Consider the following 18,919-nt stretch of genomic DNA (forward strand, 5'->3'; position numbering starts at 1 on the left):
ATTTGGCTTTGATTCCAAAAGACACCCACTGTTTTTCTGTGGTAGTGTGTTTTGTTGTGCAACTAAAGTTTATTTTGTCTTTCTCTGCTCGCAGAAATAAGAAAACACCATAAGGCAAATAGCATGCTAGGTTTTAAAAAATCAAGAGCAGGCATTCAGGGGAAGAAGGAACGTGGCATTCAGGGAGGAGTTTCAGCCATGGTCTCCAACTGTCTTGATGAAAATCAAGCGTTTCTGTTAGTCTTAGGGAAAACAACTCCCAGTGGTTCTACCAGACATATCTTCCCCAACCCTGGGCTTAATACAGTGGCAGCATGAGGGGAAGGGAAGGGGCGCAGTCATCGGTGCTATGGTTGGTCCCAGTGAGGGTTGTGATCCCGAAGAAAATCCCTTGATTCATGAAAGCGTGGAACTGAAGTCTGAAGATGTGCCTTGTTCAGAGCTGGGCAACCTATTCAGGCCATGGACATGTTTGTCAATTCAGTCAGTTATCCTGGGCACCATCACAAAATGGTGGCCATGGGTGGCATGGCAAAGGCCAACTGACCTGCCCCAGAGACTGAATAGAATGGAGAAGTGGAGTCTGAACCCCACGCTGTGCAACTCCATTGAAACCAGTTTGCCGCACCATCAAAAACCTATCCCTCGCCAGTCAGAAAACTTGGCTAACTTGAAAAATGTGAGAGAGACATGGCGCATTAGCAGCTATGGCTGCCAAGTTGCCTGTCCCACGTCTAGTTCAACCTGAAGAGTTACACAGGATACATGGTTGCATTGTCTTCATGCATCTCCCAGCGTTGTGTAGTCTGGCACAACAGCACATTGGAGCCGGTGCCTTTTCCTTTATTTTCTCCCCTCTGAATAGCCCCAAGGATCTGAGTGCCATTTAAATTTCCCAGAATGCCCCTGATGTGTTCCTCAGGACTTTATGGGAACTTTAAATGGTGGTCTTCAGCCACTGTGGACAGGAATGAAGGTCCACCAACAGGGCTTAGGATGCACTGGGAAGCATTTGTTCCCACTCCCCCTCTCAGTCCAGGAGCTAGCCATCTTTATTTCGTCATGAGCGGCAGCTCTCGGTGTGACACAGTTGTAATTATCAAGCAAACTGAGCAGCAGCTGTTGTTCTTAAAAGCCTGGGGAAATAAGAACATGCTTTGACTGGCACTCAGCAGATGTGGCAGACTAGAAGGGACATTCCACAGCCTGGGGCCTTGACCAAAAAGGCCCGTTCTTAACTGGCCGCCCACTTGAACCTGTGTGAGGACCCTCACAACATGGCCTTAGATGATTTCAAGGCACTGGCAGAACCAGGAGGCCCCTTCAGGCCCTGTGGACTTGAGCCATGAGGGGCTTGCCTGATGTTTCCCCAGTTCAGTGGCCCCCGTGAGCTTCCAGTTGTGGGAGAAGGGGCTTAGCAAATCTGGGAGGTTAAGGCATGTTTTTTGCTGGAGATGTCTCCTTTCCTATCTGACTGTGCCCTCCGTTGGAGCAGGCCCCAATGGACTCGGTGGGATTTACTTCCCAGTAAATGTGCATAGGGTTGGATACTTAGGATTTTCATTGGGATGGGAAGTTTGAGGTCCTCCACCAGAAAGCCTCATTCATATGCCGCATGGCAGAGCTCATTGCTTGGGGAGCGGGTGTCTTTGAGAAGCAAGAAAGGAGCATCACATTTCTGAAAATACGAGCCGCCAATGGCAACACTTGTCTTGGAACCTGAGTGTGTGTAGCTGCTGTCTTCCCATAGTTGTCCTGAAATAGTTCTCCAATTAAATAGTTCTCTGAGTGAAAGTATTCCAAGCAGCAGGTGCCACTGGCAAGCTTAAAGGTGTGGGGAGACACACGCATTGCCATTCAGAACATAGTTTTGAACCTTGGCACTGCACGAAACGGAAACGACCTCATCTTTTACAACCCGCTGGCCTGTGGCAGTCACTGCTGCCTTCATTGGAAGAGTCTGGGGAAAGAGGGGCTGAGACCATTACTGCTCGGTGACTCCCTGCTTCCGTCCCCAGCAGGATTCACAGAGCAAAACATGTGCCTAGAACCAGCCACTTGATACTGCTTGGAATACCAGACCAGAATGAACAAAGGAGTCAATTCGGTGATCATGGCATGTATGAGCTGTGGGCCCCAAGGCCTGCCTGGCTAGGTGGAAGCAGAGGAAACTTCTTGTGTTCCCAGCACCCAGAATCCCAGCACCTGTTTCCAGGGTGCACCTGTTTCCTTTCCAACTCACTAGGGTATAACAAGTGAAGTCCGACTTCCAGTGTTGGGAGGTGTTTCTTTGTTGTTAACTCAGTCCGTGCTGCAGCTAAGCCGTGTTCCCCGTCCACCGTCTGCTTGTTCCCTGCATTGTGCACCTTCTCTCTGATCCGGACTGTCTTCTCTTTGTTCTGCCATCCAGCTGCTTCGGTATCTCGGAAGAAAAAACGAAGAATGGGAACGTACAGCCTGGTTCCTAAGAAAAAGACCAAAGTTTTAAAGCAGAGGACTATGATTGAGATGTTCAAAAGCATCACTCATTCCTCTTCAGGTGGCAAGGTGAGGGCCTTGGTGACGCCTTGAGGATGTGATGGGCTAGGTGGAAGGTGGCCGCAAGTAGCCACCTGCTGGGCAGAAGCCCCCAAGATAGGGCTGAAGATGTAACTCCGTGCTGTGTGACGAATCAGGCCTTTGGCACAAGAGGAGAGACCCTCCTGCCTCACACCCAGGACTATCTAGCCCAGCTTCCTTTTCCCCACACGGTGGCCGACTGGATGCCTCTGGGAAGCCAGGGCACTCCTAAATCACCACTAAAATGGCAGAGCGCATCCCTTTGGAAGCCTCTTTGCTCTTCATAGTCATTGATTTGGGTGATAGTCCTGAGCACGTCCCTTGCTCCCTCTGAAGGTGAGGCCAGGAAGGCCCCTCCCATGTGGCCAGCTGGCTCCATGCCATCCAAGTTACCTGGATTATCTGGGGAATAGAAAAGAAGGTGCAGGGAATTGAGGAACTCGTGTGCAGTTGGTAGGAGGAACATCCTGCGGCCGCTGATGTTGCTGAATTGCAAAGACCATGCAAAGTATGACAGCTGGCACCCGCCATTAGTATTATTTTATTGGAGCTGTTGGATAGCCTACATTTTGTTTCATGAGAAAACTGCCAGGATGGCTTCAGAATCATAGATTAAAAACAAGCCTGCATTTCCAAAAAGACAATCCCAAATGAGCAAAAACTGAGGCAGCACAGACTGTATCTGTTCAGGAAACTAAAAACAACATGAAATATCTGGGTTTTTTGTTTTGTTTTTAATGATGCTTCCCGTTGATGGGGGGAAATATGGCAGATTCACACAAGGCTGGATTCTTTTGTGGGAGATAGTTGTACAGAATGGCGCACCAACATCCAAAAGCTCTTCCAGTAGTCCAGGGACGGGGAGGCTGTTAACCCTACGGTTGTTGTTTCGATTCCATCGCGACAAGGTCAGGAATGATGGCGGTTCTGAGTCCAGTCACATCTGGAGAGTCAGGGACTCCCCACTCCTCCTGTAGCTGCTACCTGCTTCTCTTTCAACGGTGGGTGGATCTGGAGGTCATATCTCAGAAGGCTGGGGAAGCACCATGATTGGTAGGCAGAGAAGATCCTGTGTCCAACCCTTGTGATCTTGATTTAAAAGGATCTCCAGGAGGAGCAAATGTGTGACGGGTGGTCAATCACACCGTTGTGTGTGTGCGGTGGAAGCCAACCACTGAGATGTAAAGCAGCATTTCCCAACGTGGTGCCTTCCAGATGTTTTGGGCTTTAGTTGCCGCCCACTGTCCTCGTCTGTTGGTCATTCTGGTCAGGATTCTTCAGGGGCTGATGCCCCAAACATCTGGGGAGCACCAGGTTTGGGCAGCCGGGCATAAAGCATGAAGCGGTCCCCTGATAAGAAATGCTTGTTCAGGATCCATCCCGCCAAACTTGGGGAAATCAAAATGATCTTTGCCTAGTGCCAGGAGATCCACAAAGTAGACTCCATATGCAGCATTCCACCCCTAGGTCTTTCTCCTTGCCCTAATGGTTAATCAGAATATTAATTCAAATAGAGCCCCATACACCTGTTTCCAGAATTCTCCTGTACATCAGACTGGAGAATTGTGTTCTTCTTTAATTGGTAAATTGAATAGATATGCAGGCGGTCCCTGGGTTATGAAGGACTTCCGTTCCTGAGAAAATGGACATTCATCCGGGAGTTGAATTTGTGTGTAAGTCAGATCATGTATAGTTGGCCCTCCATGTTTGTGGGGGTTAGCAGTGCAGGGCCCCCGTGAAAGTGGAAAAACTGCAAATATCTCTAGCGCCCCCCCCCCAAAAAAATATCACCAGTGCCACTGCTTTGTAGCAAGGAAGTGCTAGAGAGATTTCCCTCTCTAGGGGCAGGAAGGTTGGGGCTTCACCTCCCATTTTGCCTTCAGGAGATCTTGCAAGGAGGAGCCATTCTCTTTCCCCATCATCCACAACCGTGAGGTGACCTCCGTTCGCCACAGCTGTCAGGAAATCCACATTGTGCAAACAGGGTCAGCGCCTCGTCCTGGTCAGGGCAGCTTGTGGGGAGTTGCATGGCGAGAAAGAAGACAGAAAAAGTCTTCAGGGGGCACACAAACCCGTTGGGGGGGGCGGGGCGGGGAACAGCAACATTAGGATAGCCCGTCTGCTTTCAGCCTGGGTTGTTTGGGGAAAAGCCCATCCTGGGCCAGTCAGGCTGTGTTCACACAACACAGCAACCCAGCTGTGGGAAGGAGGCATGGAGGGGCATGTTTTCTCTGGAGAGAAGAGACGTTCATGGGCAGTGTCGCTGGGGAAGGGCTCTCCTTAAGACACTGCTTCGCTGCAAGCATGCCTCCGCGAAGAGCTGTCTCTCTTCCGCCTCCTAATTTTCATTTTAGTAGAACGTGTGCCTTGCATACAGAAGGTAAGGCTTCTCGTTCTTATGATGTGGCCTTTGTATCTCTCCAGGTTATTTATTTATTAGATTTATATCTTGCTTTTCCCCTTACGAATTCAAAGTGGCTTGCATCCATCTTCCTCCTCCTCTCACTGTTGTCACAACACCAACCCTGTGGGGTAGGTTGAGCCAAGAGTCTGGGGCTGGCCCAAAGCCTCCCAGTTGCCTGTATGGCTGAGCGGGGACTGGAACCCGGATCGTCGGAGGTAGCGCTCTTCACCACTGCACTAAATTGCATTCGCGCATTTGGCGATCTCCATACTGTGTCATTGCTTTGGTCTGGGTTCTTACATGGGTTTTAAGTATATGCCCTCTGTCTCTCATTTTATGGTTTTGTGAAACACCCAGAGAGAACCTCAGGAAATGGGCAGTATGGAAATAAAGTCAGGGTATAAACTACCAGATTCAATCCATCTTATTTCCAGGCCGGGTTGAAAAGTCCGTCAGTGTGAATTCTGGGCTTTGACTGGGCCGATAGCAGCTTCCCATGGACTGCCCAGGGTGGGATGTGCGTGTTTGCTGCCGATGTTGACTTTGCTTTGTCTGCATCAGTGTATTCAGGACGAAAAGGGAGATGCCAGTCCTCACGTGAACGGGGAAAGATTAGAAATGGATTCCGAAGAGGAAGACTCTGACGAACTGGAAGAGGACGAGCGTGGGACCGAGCAGCCCCCCGCCTTTCCCACAGAGGACAACAGAATTGCTAAGGAGGAGAACGCGGAAGCCGACAATGTCCGAAAGGTGACTTGAACCCTGCGGCACTGTGGATGGTTTTGGGTTTTGGGAAGCAGGGCAAAGGTGGTTTTCCCCCCACTCCCAGGGCTCAGTGAGCTGGGTGGTCTCTAGTGACAGTCAAATCCAGGTGCTACAAGGGAGAAAAGGGCCCCCACCCCAAACAAAACAAAGCAAAACAAAACAAGTAACAAATCCTGCCACATTTAACCAGCTAACTAATTTGGTCAATGCAAAGTATTTGGATTGCTTTTAAGTGGCATCAACTTAGCGGCATTTCTTTTTTTCATTGACAAAAAAGTTTTTCTAGGTACTGCCATTTTTTCATTAACATTTTGTTAAGCTGTTCTTGCAGTGCTGCTCCCCTCAAGCTGACGAGGCCAGCAGACTTGGGGAGGATCCTCTCTCTGGGCTGGGTAGGGAGTCCAGTTTGACTGTCCTGGAGGAGGTGGGGCCTCTCCCGAGATCCAAGGGTTCACTTGCTGCTTTGTGGTGGGAGGCAGATTCTCCAAACTGGTGCGGAGGGAGAGTAACAACAAGAGAGAGAGAGAACGTGTGTGTGAGAGAGCAAAGATAGGAGAGAAGGCGGCCGGTTTCCTCCCAGTGTTCTGGCAGCCGGCTGTGGAGCGTAATCCCAAGGGTTGCCAACAGCAGGCACTCGGATGCTGAGGAAGCCAGGCTGCCTGCGTGCTCGCTTCATGGCCTGCACAGGCACGCTGGGAAGCTCGAGGAGACACCCCCACCGAGGGGCAGTGCCGTTGAGGAGGCTCTGGCCACCAGGCGACGGTGGCCTTCCTCATCTTCCCTCCACCTGGTACCGGTTGGGGGACCCGTCACAAGGCAGCAGCTGGCAGTGCCAACCCTTTGGGGAATGGTATGGCTTTACTCCTGGGAAAGGCACTGAATCGGGTGAGAAAGCCCTGCCTTCCCCCAGCTGGCGAACTTGGGGTCCAGGGAGGTAGCCTGGTGGGGCCAAGATCACCTGCAGAGAAGATTCCCAGCAGTGGGGCTTCACCATCCTGATCTCCCAGCTCCAGGAGGGGAACCCAAGGGGATGGAATGCCCCATGTCTTTGCCCGCTAATGCAGCCCGAATAGGCAGTCTTCTTCGTTCTTTTCTGGCCCCTCCAATCCAATGGGGGCTTAGAAGTCCATGCACCGAGTCCTGGAGGTGGCAGGATTGCCTTCAAGGGGTCACCGTAGGAGATGTGGAGTCCTGCAGGCCTTTGGGTCACATCCGCCAGGAGCCGGGAAAGCTACGCCGGCAGAGACACCATCCTTGCCAAATGCTTCTACAGAGGAAGGTCCCTGAGAGAGGGCTCACCATAGACAGCATAGCCGCACGTGCTTGTCCTCGGCTGGACCCGGCTCCAGGGGCTTCTCCAGGAACATGCCCAGCCACCATGTCCATTCTGTCAAGAGGTGGATGGAAGGACGGGTGCTTCTGGAAGAGGCTTCCTGGATTGCTCGGTAGCTGCCTTAACGTCCTGGAGCTGACCGACCGGGGGAGGCCTTAGGAATGCAGGAGCAGTGCCGGCAGCCTTTCTGGCAGCACCGTCACTGCCCCCGACTGCGCCCCTTCCCCTGGACCTGGAGGAGAGCTTCCATGAAGAATGGAGCAGGCCAGCCAAGCCACTGCTGCTGCACCAGGTGTCCCCTCTTGCCAGACCTGGTGATGCTGAGGGAGACCTCTCCAGTGGCCGAGCTCCTCTTGCAGGCTTTGGAAGCGACGAGCTCCTGACAGACTGGCATGGCACACGGGCCAGATTGGTCCTCTGCAAGGGCTCCCAGGCCTCGGCCGTGTCCTTTCGGGCAGTGGCCACGTCCACCATGGTAATGCCTGGCGTCCACATGGAGATAATTACCTTAGTCCAAGATAGGTCCTTGGGGAAGGACGCATGGGAGAACATGTGGGAAACAGATTCATGCCAGGGGTCCTTCACGTGTCAAGTGATTGTGAGAAGGCACACCTGGCCGTGAGACAGAGGCATGGGCACCAAGCCCAAGTGCGTCCCGGCACGTGGGAAGACGCTTCTTTGGAGAGAACCCATAGTCAAACTCCTGTTCAGGACCAAGGGCGAGAGAAGGGCCGTGGCAAATGCACGACGGAAGCTCAGCGTTCCTATTTCTGAGGCCGTGCCCCTGTTTCAGCTCAGCCATCCTAGATAGGTGAAGAATATGCTTCCAGGTGGACCAAAGCAGCCTTTCTTGTTGCACTTTTCTCATTTAGGAGGACTTGGGAGCAGAGCTCAAGACAGCTCCCCGTGAGATGCAGGGAGGTCTTTCTTGGCATCTCGTAAGGAGAAGCAAATTGCGTGGAATTGGGCGTGAGTTTCCAGCCTGCCCCTGAGGCATAAGCTGGCCGTGTTGCGTGGTCCCCGAGGCTTGGTACATTGTGCTGTACTGTACAGTCTTCTTCCTTGGAGCCGAATTCTGCCCTATAAGCTTCCCCCTGCATAGGCTTGCGATAGGAAAGCCAGCCGGGAGCGTGCAGCCAGCTTCCCCCGCGCCGCGTGGCAAGACCGCACGGGGCAAACGCCACTGTGGGTCAGCTGCCCGGAGGCATTTTGAGAGCCACAGACCAGAATATGCATTTCAGATCAAATCGTATCTGTGGCAGGAATTTGGAAGCGGTACGGGTTTCAGCTCCCTGATATGTGTCTCTCTGGCGCGAATGTGTCTGACAATTCCAGGTAAAACTCAGGCACACCCAATTTCACTAATTTAGTTTTGACGTAGTCCAGTGTCAGAAAGGACCACAGGGTTGGGTGGCGTGTTGAAATCCAAGTAGGGGAAGGAGGTTTTCGCTGCCGTTAGTCAAGAAGAGTCCACAATCCAAGAGATGGGTCTTTTGCACTGGTGTGCAAAGTACGTATGGATAGGAGATGTATTGATTTTCAAATGTATAGGCCGCTGAATAGCCCAGCAGGACTCTCTAAATGGCAAATGACCATAAAATTCAGGCTAACATGAGAGATCCACTCAAAAGAGGAGAAGCACCAACTGCAACACGTGTAGCTCGCCTCCATTTTGTAGTAAATTTTGGAAAGCAAGCTGAATTAGACTGGATGGGAAGATGTAGTGGGGACTATTTGTAGATCTGTGAGGGACTTGAATTAGATCGGCAAGGCTTTTCCCCTCGCTTCGCAGTGGCACAGCATAATGACTCCTTCCTGCCATATGTGCACTGAATTATGCTGCCCCAAGGAAGAAAGCTGCCCGAGGAGAGGTAATTGGGAGTAGATTTTTGTGTGGAAGAGGCTCCATTCATGGTACTCAAAACAAGTTCCCGGGCTGAGAATCCATGAATTCGAAGTCTGTATTTTGCACTGGCTCTAGTTAACGCATGCTTTGTTGTTAATATTATTAGTTACTCAGATGCATTTATAAATATATTATAAATATAGATTTATACTTATATTTTGAATATAATAATATGCTAAAATAACTGAAGCAGTTTATAATAAAAATAGGAAAGCCATTGCTGGAAACCAACATGAGACAGCTGTAAACCGTCCCGAGACTTTTAAGTATGGGATGGTATAGAAAAGTTTTAAATAGATAAATAAATTATAAATAAATAGAAGGCGGTTTGTGTAGAATTCTACAAGGATTTGGTTTCTGGGTCCCTTGACATCCTCCTTGCTTTATTGTGGATGCATTCCAGAAATTGCCAGCGCTCCCGCGTAACCTCTTCTACAGATTTGCTCTCAGATGCAAGAGCCAGTCCCGGAAAGAACAGCCTTTCCCAACTTGGGGTCCTCCAGATGAGTTGGACTGCAACTCCCATTATCCCCCAGCCATAAAGTGAGCCATAGGCAAACAGATTTGGGGGAGGTGGAGCTGGGGCGCTGGCCTAGCATAGGGGAGAAGGCAGGATCAGGCATGGTAAACAGAAACCGGGAAGGTAACGTATATGTTTACGGAGGCATCTTACACATCGCTACTTAAGGTCCCACTGAGTTGTGATAGATTTGCTTTGGAGACTTTTACACCCTGCTTTCCTATCTGGGAAAGGAAATAATTGAACTAGCACGCTAAAAAATGCGCACACACCCTGGTCGTACAGTACAGCAACACAAAAACGGCTTCACATTGATTTATTCAAGCTGCAGTGTAGCGTGATGGTGTTGTTTAGTTCTTCGATACCGCCCAATAGCCAAAGCTCTATTCTTGCCGAATCTATTTTTGGAAAACACCCATGCACATATTGTGATCTTTGCATAAAAGTATGGCGTTAGTGCAAGCACTTACAAAACCCGTAGGTGGGAAGCTCCATCTTCTGAGGAATTCCTCTTCCCAGCGGTCGTTGCTGTAAGACGGGAGTTTGCCACCCAAAAACGCTTTAGAAACAAACATGCAGCTTCCGGCTTTCAAGTTGTTGTTGCTTCTTCTCCGATTAATGGACTAAAAATCGCCGAAGCTGGGATTTCTCGGCACGACCTGTAGCTCAGTGCTAGAATACACAGACTCTACTGGGTCCCACATTTAATTCCCGGGTGCTCCGGAATTAAATAGCCCAGCAGGATCTTGAGAAGCTAGTGGACTATAACTGCTACCACCCGTGACCATTAACTTTCCGCTGGGGCTGAAAGGAGTGAGAGCAGAACAGACTCTGCGGGCCTGTGATGACCGGAAAACCTCAGCGCAAGTTTCATGAAAGCTGCTGCCAGCCTGAGCAGACCGTACTGCCCTGGGTGAGCCAGTGGAGGGACCCCAGTTTAGCAGGAGAAGGTCTGCTCTGCATGCAGAAGATCCTTCGTTCAGTTCTTGGCTTTCCCGGTAAAAAAGGGTCAGGGGGAGGTCACCAGAAGGAAAGGTGACAGTGCTAGGATGGATCGAGCACCTGGCGTTCTCAGGTGGCTTCCCACGCCCTGCAAGCTATTTCTCTTTCTGTATGTTTTCACTTGGTTTCCTTTCGTTTCTGCAGATCCTCGATGGAGATTCGGAGGCGGAGAGAGACTCGGGAGAATCTGCAGAAGAGGAGGAGGATGGTGACGAGTCTGACTTGGTGAGCCCTTCCTATCCCCCCCCCCCCCGGCGGGGGGGGGGGGGGGGGGGGGGGGGGCCCGGGGAAAATCTCCGGAGGGGGGGGGGGGGGGGGGGGGGTTGGTTTGGGGGGCCCCTCCCACCCCCCCCCCCCCGTGCGTGCGGCAGGAGTGGTGTGGGGAGGGCCTGCGGAAATCCTCTGGCTGTGCAAGATGGGTTTGAGGGTTATGGAGGGCAACAAAGATGGCCAGAGGGCTGGGAGCAGAGCTCTTGGAGGAGACATGGAAAGAGCTGGGCGTGTTTAGCCTGGAGAAAAGATGATGGGGGGCGGGGGGAAGGGGGTGTGTGCAGGAAGACACAATAGGACTTTTCAAATACTTGGAAGGTTGTCACACTGAGGAAGCTCAGGCTCTCTTCTCAGCCATCCCAGAGTGCAGGACACAGAATATGGGCTTAACTGACAGGAAGCCAGATTCTGGCCAGAAACCAGGAAAAACTTCCTAAGAGTTCGAGGGGCACGGCAGTGGAACCAGTGGCCTAGGGAGGTGGTGGGCTCTCCCACACTGGAGGCATTCAGGATATAGCTGGCAAGCCATCTGGGATGGGTGGTTCAACTGGGAGTCTTGCGCTGAGTGGGGGTTGGACCCCACAGCCTTCTGGCCCCTTCCAGCTCCGTTCTATGATTATATGAAACAGAAGGTTTCCTCTCTTTTACGAGGCATCACACAAAGTTGGCGGACTCTCAAATCTTCAGAGATTTCACTTTATAATAAAAGTTTATTGGGTTTTTTGGTTAGGCCCCAGCTGGGTTCTGCCCCCGGGGCCAAGACGAGACTCTGTCCGAGGCCAAGTTCTGCAGGGGCCCAGGAAAGGCACCCGGAGGTTGCTTGGACTGAAGGGGAACCCAAGGCCTCTTTGAGCTAGGAGTGTCAAGCCACAGGCCTGGGGGGCCAGAGCTGCCCCCTGGCCCATTCTGACCTTCCAGGGTTCCCTAGAGCAGCAGTTCCCAACTCTTTTTGGCCGTGGAACAATTCTGAAGACATTTTTTTCCGTGGAACTCAGATTTTTACTAAGCGTTGTGAACCCACAGCGTTCTTCCCTCTTTCATCTGCTCCTATCGCCTGAGCACTTCGCATAACGCAGTAGGTTTGGGAATAAAGAGAAAACATTTTAAATCCAACGACTAAAGCAATTATATGGGAATAATCGCAAATGGATTCTTTTGAGTATTCCCAGCACTGCGCTATAGAATCCTGGGAACCAAATGACGTGATGCGTTTCCTTTGCTGCTTGGATGCCCACCGAATAGTTGACCTTCATTTTAAAATCCGTTTGCTCTTTGAGATTTTTCGTGGCGCCCCTGCGAGGCTGTTGCGGAACCCCAGCGTGCCGCGGAATACCGTTAGGGAACCGCTGCCCTGGAGGACCGCACCTGCTTTCCCAGCTTCCCATCCTGGGTTGGCTTCCTGGCTTTTGTGCATTTTCCCCCTTCCAAATTCGCAGCGGTTCCCCTAAGGCTTCTTTGATGGCAGTGAGAAAATCGCTAAAATGGGCAGCTGTTCTGACTCCTCTGAAGTGGAGCTTGGCCCCTGGGGCTGCAGGAGGCACAGCACCCCCAGCTCATGCACTCAGTGGATGCTCTCTGGCACCTTCTGACTGACACCCCCTCCGTGGGAGAGGTAGAGGGCTGGTTGCCCCAGCTCAAAGCAGCCTCCTCCTCTCTCGCTTTACCCACACGCCGCTCTCCTCCTGGATCGCGGTGCTTCTTCTGCATAGTTTTCCACATGCTTCCAGTGCAGCCATCCTTCCCGTGATCCCTTTGCAGATCTAGAAGGGTCAGATCCGGCAGGCATTGGCTGATGTGTTGGATTTCAGTCGAAGGGACCGAGGTTGGAGTTCGTTGCTCTGCGGTGTCATCGGCATGTGTTAAGCAAGTTGCTGGAATTACATCTGGTATTTAAACCAGTGGAATCCCATAGCCTTCCTCTTTAGCCATTGATAGGGATCTGCTCTGTATTGGAGTACTGTTCAGTTTTGGGACTGAGGGAACTGGAGAAGAGGAGACTCAGAGGGGATCTGTTGGTGACATACAGGTATGTGAGGGGGTGTCACACGGAGGTGGGTAGAGACCTGTTCTCCCCTGAAGAGGAGGGCAGGGCGCGCTCCAACGGAGCAAAGCTCAGGAAACCAAGGCTCAATTTGGGTGCCAGGAAGCACTTCCTGACAGTTAGGACCCCGAGGGTGTGGAATGGGCTTCCACGGGAGGTGGTTGAGGCCCCATCAGTGCGGGTGTTCGGGGACAGGCTGGACATGCACATGGTGGGCATGTCATGAGCGGAGCTGGCTAGAGCCGTGGGTCAGACTAGATGGCCCAGGAGGCCCCTTCCGACTCGCTCTGTTTCTCTGTTTCTACTCCCTCTTTATGTTCAACCCTCTGGACAACCCAATGAGGAAGTGCCAGAGAGATCTGAGTGAATGGGCACAGTGTGGGAAGGGGAGGAACATAAATGAACAAATCGTAAATTGGAATCCCAGGCTTTTGCTTGAGAAGTCAAGGAGGCCAAGGGAATATTCTTTGAGGCAGGCTGCAAGCCAAGGTTCCCTCTTGCACTTACAGGTGTTGTTCGAAGCTTCAGGTAAGCTTTCAAGAGGGGGTTGTTCTCCGTCGCACCTGCCAGTGCCCTCTGCAGCTGTGCCTGTCCTCTGTGTGCGCACCTGTCTTGCACCTGCAGCCTTTTCCTTCGCTGAAGTGGTGGCTGGCCAGAGAGGAAGAGGACATGGCACAGCCAAGGATGCAAAGACGAGGCAGTCGGTTCAGACTGTGTGTCTCTCCCACCGCTGGCAGTGCGCACTTCTCTTTCTGGCGGAAGCCCAGAGTTGCATTTCTCTCTCCACTTTCAGGGTTGTGGAATGGGGAGTGTCCTCACGGCCCAATTTCCAATCCCAGCCTTCCTCAACCTGACCCTTTCCCAGTCTGTTCTCAACTTGCCCGTTGGCCATGCAAGCTGCAGATGACGGGACTGGAGTCAGCGTATCTGGAGCGTATCCGATTGGAGCAAGCTACTAAAGGCAGTCCATGAGCTACGGACATCCGAGTTACAAACAACCCGTACTTAACAAACTGCCATCAAACCTATCGATTTAAAAATTTGAGACCTGCTGCAGAAAATCATTACCACAGAGAGAGAGGACGTGAAAGGAGAGGGGGGAAGGCCTCCAAAGCTTCACCATAGAGAGAAGCAGCAAAAGGGGAGTGAGGGAGCCCCCCTCCCCAGCTCCCTTCTTGCTCTGCCTATCCAGAAAGGAAAATCTTTCTATTTTCCCACTATTTTAATGTTTAATCGATTTTATTTATTTTTATTTATTTATTTGAAAAAAAAATTGTAGGCCGTCCATTTGTAGGCTGTTTCTGGATGGCTTACAACATTACTTCAGTCTTCAATAAAATAAGATAAGTTAACTATTCCACATTGAGCATTACTTAAATAAGTCATTACACAAATAAAATTACTATGTATTAAAATATTGACCAAATAAAAAGGGCTTGACTTGGCGCCGAAAAACATATAATGACGGCGCCAGGCGGGCCTCTCTAACTGGGGTTTTAGTATATTAATGGTCAGATGCTATGGGGTTTGTTTTATTTTTATTTATTGTAAGCTGTCCCGAGACATTTGTAGAGGATGGGATAGAAATGCTTTTAATAAATAATAAATCTCTCCGGCATTTCCTTGGTGCAAAGAGGAGGTGCTGGTGAGTCGGTGGTGGGCTAGAAACATTCACAGTTTTTCTACTTCCGTGAGGGTCCTGTGCCCCTAACAACCCCCCCCCCCGCTAATGTGGAGGGCTGACAGTCCATGATCCGACTTGCATACAAATTCCACTTGAAATTCCATTCTCTCAGGAATGGAACGCATTCATACCTGGGAACTTCCCGTATAGACTTGGCAGACCACCGCTGTCCACCTTGATAAGTGGCTTTATGGCATTTCTGGTTCTTGGTTTTATGCTGCCGCGGTCCAAGGATTAAGGCAAACGGTGTTGTATATGACACACCTACCGTAGCCTCGGGCATCATCTTACCTGAAGCGTTTTACCTTTTGTGGCATGGCGTTAGTGCAGCCAGAACAACCAGGTGGGCCTCCGTGCACGGCTGATGGAGTTTGTGCAGGGGTCATGGCGAAGTATTCTTTGCAGTGGTCTGTCCAGTTGTTTGTAGCTGTGCAGATGCCAACATGATAGCTGAAAAAATAGGGTTTTTTAAGGCTGACATGGTGCTCTTGAAAAGGAGGTTAAAACAGTAAAGCAGAGATTTAAATAGTCACGAAATCAAACATTCTGCTGAACCCAACACAATGCAGCAGTTTCCAAAAAGGGAGAATTATCCAACGTTAGGATCCTTTTCTACTGCCAAACATGAAAGCTTAAAAATACCTTTTCCCTCCTCACTCTGCTTCTGTTTATTTATTTAAATATTGTTTTGCCATTTTTCAGGATAAGAAGCCCTCTGCGTGGCTTTTAAAAAATCATTTTTAAAAGGTGGTCTGTGAAAAAGCAACTGACTTAAAACAGCAGTGTGAACATTCTATATTTTGTTTCAGTAGAAACTGGCTAAAGGTAAGAACTCAGCAATGCCAGTCCGAATGGTTGATACAGATCAGCCTCTGGATTATAAGCATGCTGGAACATCTGGATCTTCAAGACAGCCTCAAAAAGAACCAGAGGTGGGGCAAAGGGCATCTCATGTGGAAGAGCAACCCATAGTCTGGAGCCCGCAGTAAAAAATATTGAATTGAGGTTGTAATCAGGCCAGGAAAATATTTCTGCCTCAACTGTGCATAGAGTTAAGCATGCTTAAAAATTCCATCGATTTTGCTGCCTGGAGTGAGAAGGGAAATGGGGCCCCGAATGCTTGTGGCTGGTTGGGTTATTTGTGCACTCAAGGCAGAAAATTCTCTCCGGGAGTCAACATAAAATAATTTTACTACATCTGAAAGGAGCAGGCTTCTGCCCTTTCATGACTCCCCGTTCAGTTCTCTGCCTAACAGTTCCTGGTTTGTACCGTGAACGGCATTTTCCTTGTTGACAGAAGTCAGGAAGCAGACAAAAAAGGTTTTAATTTTTTCCTTTTGTTTAGCCTTGGCTATAACGTTAGCTGGTGTGATTTTAAATTCAAATGTTATACGATCAGATATTACATCATATTTTTGGAATTTGGTTCTGAAATGAGCAGGTTGAGCTTGTTTAAGAAAGTGAAATGGATCGCAGCTTTTGGGGAAAATCCTCTCCTTCTCCTGGTTGGCATCGAGACTCCGTCAGTGACTTTAAAATGTCCCAAGCTTGATTCCTCAAGGGGGGTGGATTTTATTTAGGAGCAGACTGAGCTGGCCGACTGGGTTTTGATTCCCCGCTTTGCTGACGACGAGGCCGCACCTGTAGCCCTCCTTTTGCGGGCAATGCCAGTTAATGTCAAGGCTGCTTTGGCTTCAGGGGATGAATTAAGAGGCCAAGATTTTGGCCAGGGTGGCAACTAACTTGGTTCGCGTGGACGTAACAACCCCAGTTTTTTTTACACCGGTATTTTTGAATCTGGGAGGAAGCATTCTTACGGGCAGTGATTTTGGTGTTGTGTTCCTTGTTAATTTAAATCCCAGTTCCGTGCGGCTTAAGGTTATGTTTACAAACTACCTCGGATCAAAAGCTGCTTGTCAGTGGACTGAAATTAAAGTTCCGCATCCTGGGCATGATGGGGAAACGAGGCTAAGGCCAGAAGGGAAGTTAAGAGGTGTTCCCTTAGGGCTTGGGCTCGCGACCGTTCATCTGGGGCCCCAAATCACTGAGATGCCCCCGGTCCCCTCACCCTGCTCTCCAGGGGCACCTCGGGGGGGGGGGGTCCTAAATACCTTTGTTGCCAACTGATCCCCCTGGATTAACTGTCCTCTGTGTGTTGCCCCTACCCCAAATCTATCTGCCTGAGAGGCTTTGGTTTTGCTTTGCTGTTGTGAAATCAGACACCTTTTTCTGTTTTGCCCATGCATCCGGGTATACAAATAGGACTGTCCTTGGGAGACAAGGACCTGTGAAAAACCCGCAGAAATGCCTCCAATCATATGTGAATTAGCTGTCTTTTAGTACGGCCCTTTAGTCCTGTCGGCTGGGGCCCTGAATCTTTGCAGGTTTGTCGCATTGCTTTGTTCTCTGCCGGCTTTTTTTGTTTTGTCTTAGGTGTCCCTTGTGTAATGACTGTGTGGCTTCTTCGAAAGAAACTGGGTTTATTTTCAATGATGATTTATTGTTTCAACACCCTGGAAGGGTTGCCTGCATGGATGGGTGGGGCAGGGATATTTTGTTCAGGCACAGCTGGTCGCCAAAAGTGGAATGTTTGTGCGCTGAGCACCTGCCCTGTGTAGTAAGCATCGCGTGGCGTAAGAACATACAAAATAAGAGAGATGTGGGAGCGTTTCCTGCGTCCGCCGATCTCTGCCGAGTTAGCCATCGCTTGGCACAGTGCTTGGCTCGGCTCCCTGCGTTTTCCCTGTACTTCTTTATCCACACAGCCTTCCCACAACCAGGGAAACCCAAAGGGTGTGCTTCCGAACCCGGGAGGTTTTGTCTCTCCAAGCTTACGCGCCACCTTGGCACGAAACCTTCGGCAGGGGGCGAGAGCCGAGGGGCAATTTGTGGAACGGCTGTGCCGCCAAGCGCGGGGTGTGCCACTCAACCAGAGAAGGGCCCCAAGGGGCCGCAGCGGCTCGGGCCAGGTCCTGATCCCGTTCCCTGAAGCAGATGTGGTCTTGCAGAGTTCAGAATCCTGCCTCAAGAGGAAGATGATGAAGAAGAAGGGGAAGACGGAAAGCCCCTGGCTGAAGCCCACCCGGAAGAGGCGGCGGAGAAGTAAAAAGAAACAAGGAGGTGCTTTAGGTAATTGAACCGTTGGGCACGCTTCGGGCTTTTGTGGCGTTCGGTGTTCAGCAGGGAGCCGGAGCAAAGGGTAGGCACGTCCGGGCCCTCCGGAGTTCTTGAACTGTGGCTGTGGGCGGTTCCACCCATCATGGCCTGTGGCTGGCCAGGATGAGAAGTGTATTCTGGCTTCCTCAAAGAGAGCCCTGGCTGCCCGCCTCTGTCCTCTGTTCCTTCCCTGCTTCGCCACTTCATTTACAGTGGGGAAGATGGATCCCTGTTTCTTCAGGGGTCCAAATAAAAGCCCAGGGAACAAATTCAGTCCATGCAGGGGCTTGGGCAATCCAGGTTCTACTCCCCGCTTGGCCATGACACGCCTTTGGGTGACTTCGGGCCAGTCCCCGCCCCTTGGCTGCACCTACCTTGCAAGGTTGTTGAGCGGATGAGGAGGAGGATTATGTGAGCTGCCTTGGATTCTTTGTGGGGGGAAAGGCAGGGTAAACAATAGGATAAATAAATAAAAACGGGGTGAACCAAGAGACAAGGCTGGCATGCATCAGCTGTGGCAGCAGCTCTGAGTTGGGGAGTGGACAGAAGGACCTGGCCACCCACCATCCCCATCCTGCTCCCATTTACACACGTGTCGTTCAGAAGTAACTCTCCCGGCTGGGCAAGGCAACTTGGAGCCCCACCAGTGTCCTGGACTCCTCCTCCCATAATCCCCGCCCGTTGGCGGGGCTGATGGGAGATGTGCTCCAGAACTCCTGCGGGGTGTCCCGTGGGCAGTGCCTGCACTCATAACGCGCTCGTCAGGGAGTAACGGAGCGGGAGTAAGGCTGCTTGGACCTTCCCTGCCTGGCGTTTTGATGTGCGGTCTCACGACGCGCAGAGGTGGGCAAGCTGCAGCCCTCGGGGCAGGGCAAGATTCCTTCCTCCCGTCTTCCACGCACATTGCCTCTTTGTCTGGGGGATGACGCAGGCCAACCCCTGCGAGGAAGCGGATGAAACAGGTTGCCTCCTCCCTGGGTCTGGAAGCAACCCTTCTTCTGGAGAGCCCGGGTTTCGCAGGGCTTCACCTTTGCCCTCCGCTTGCCCAAGATCCACGGAGCCGTCTCCATCCCTCCCTTGCCGTAGCCTCCCAGTGTTGAGCAATAAACAGCATTCAGGCCTCCGAGCTTCCAATGGGGGTACCTGAAATCTTTCCGGAGTGCTTCTTCCTCCTCTTGGATTGGATGATGGGGGATTGGACGATTCGGGCGGATGAAGTGGCCAGGTGACCAATCAGCTCTTGCTGTTGTACTGTCTGGTTAACTTCCTTCCTTCCTTC

At 51.1% G+C, this 18,919-nt stretch overlaps 1 protein-coding gene across 1 annotated transcript in view; it reads left to right on the top strand.

Moving 5' to 3' along the window:
* Window positions 1-18,919, top strand: part of EHMT1 (euchromatic histone lysine methyltransferase 1) — a 107,693-nt gene that overhangs the window by 53,595 nt on the left and 35,179 nt on the right. The window contains 4 exon segments of the mRNA XM_044439882.1: window positions 2,411-2,547; window positions 5,525-5,713; window positions 10,634-10,714; window positions 17,493-17,613. Coding sequence (XP_044295817.1) covers window positions 2,411-2,547; window positions 5,525-5,713; window positions 10,634-10,714; window positions 17,493-17,613 — 528 coding nt within the window.

The sequence above is a fragment of the Varanus komodoensis genome, unplaced genomic scaffold (genome assembly GCF_004798865.1).
Source record: "Varanus komodoensis strain SLA01 unplaced genomic scaffold, ASM479886v1 scaffold36, whole genome shotgun sequence".
Taxonomy (NCBI): Eukaryota; Metazoa; Chordata; class Lepidosauria; order Squamata; family Varanidae; genus Varanus; species Varanus komodoensis.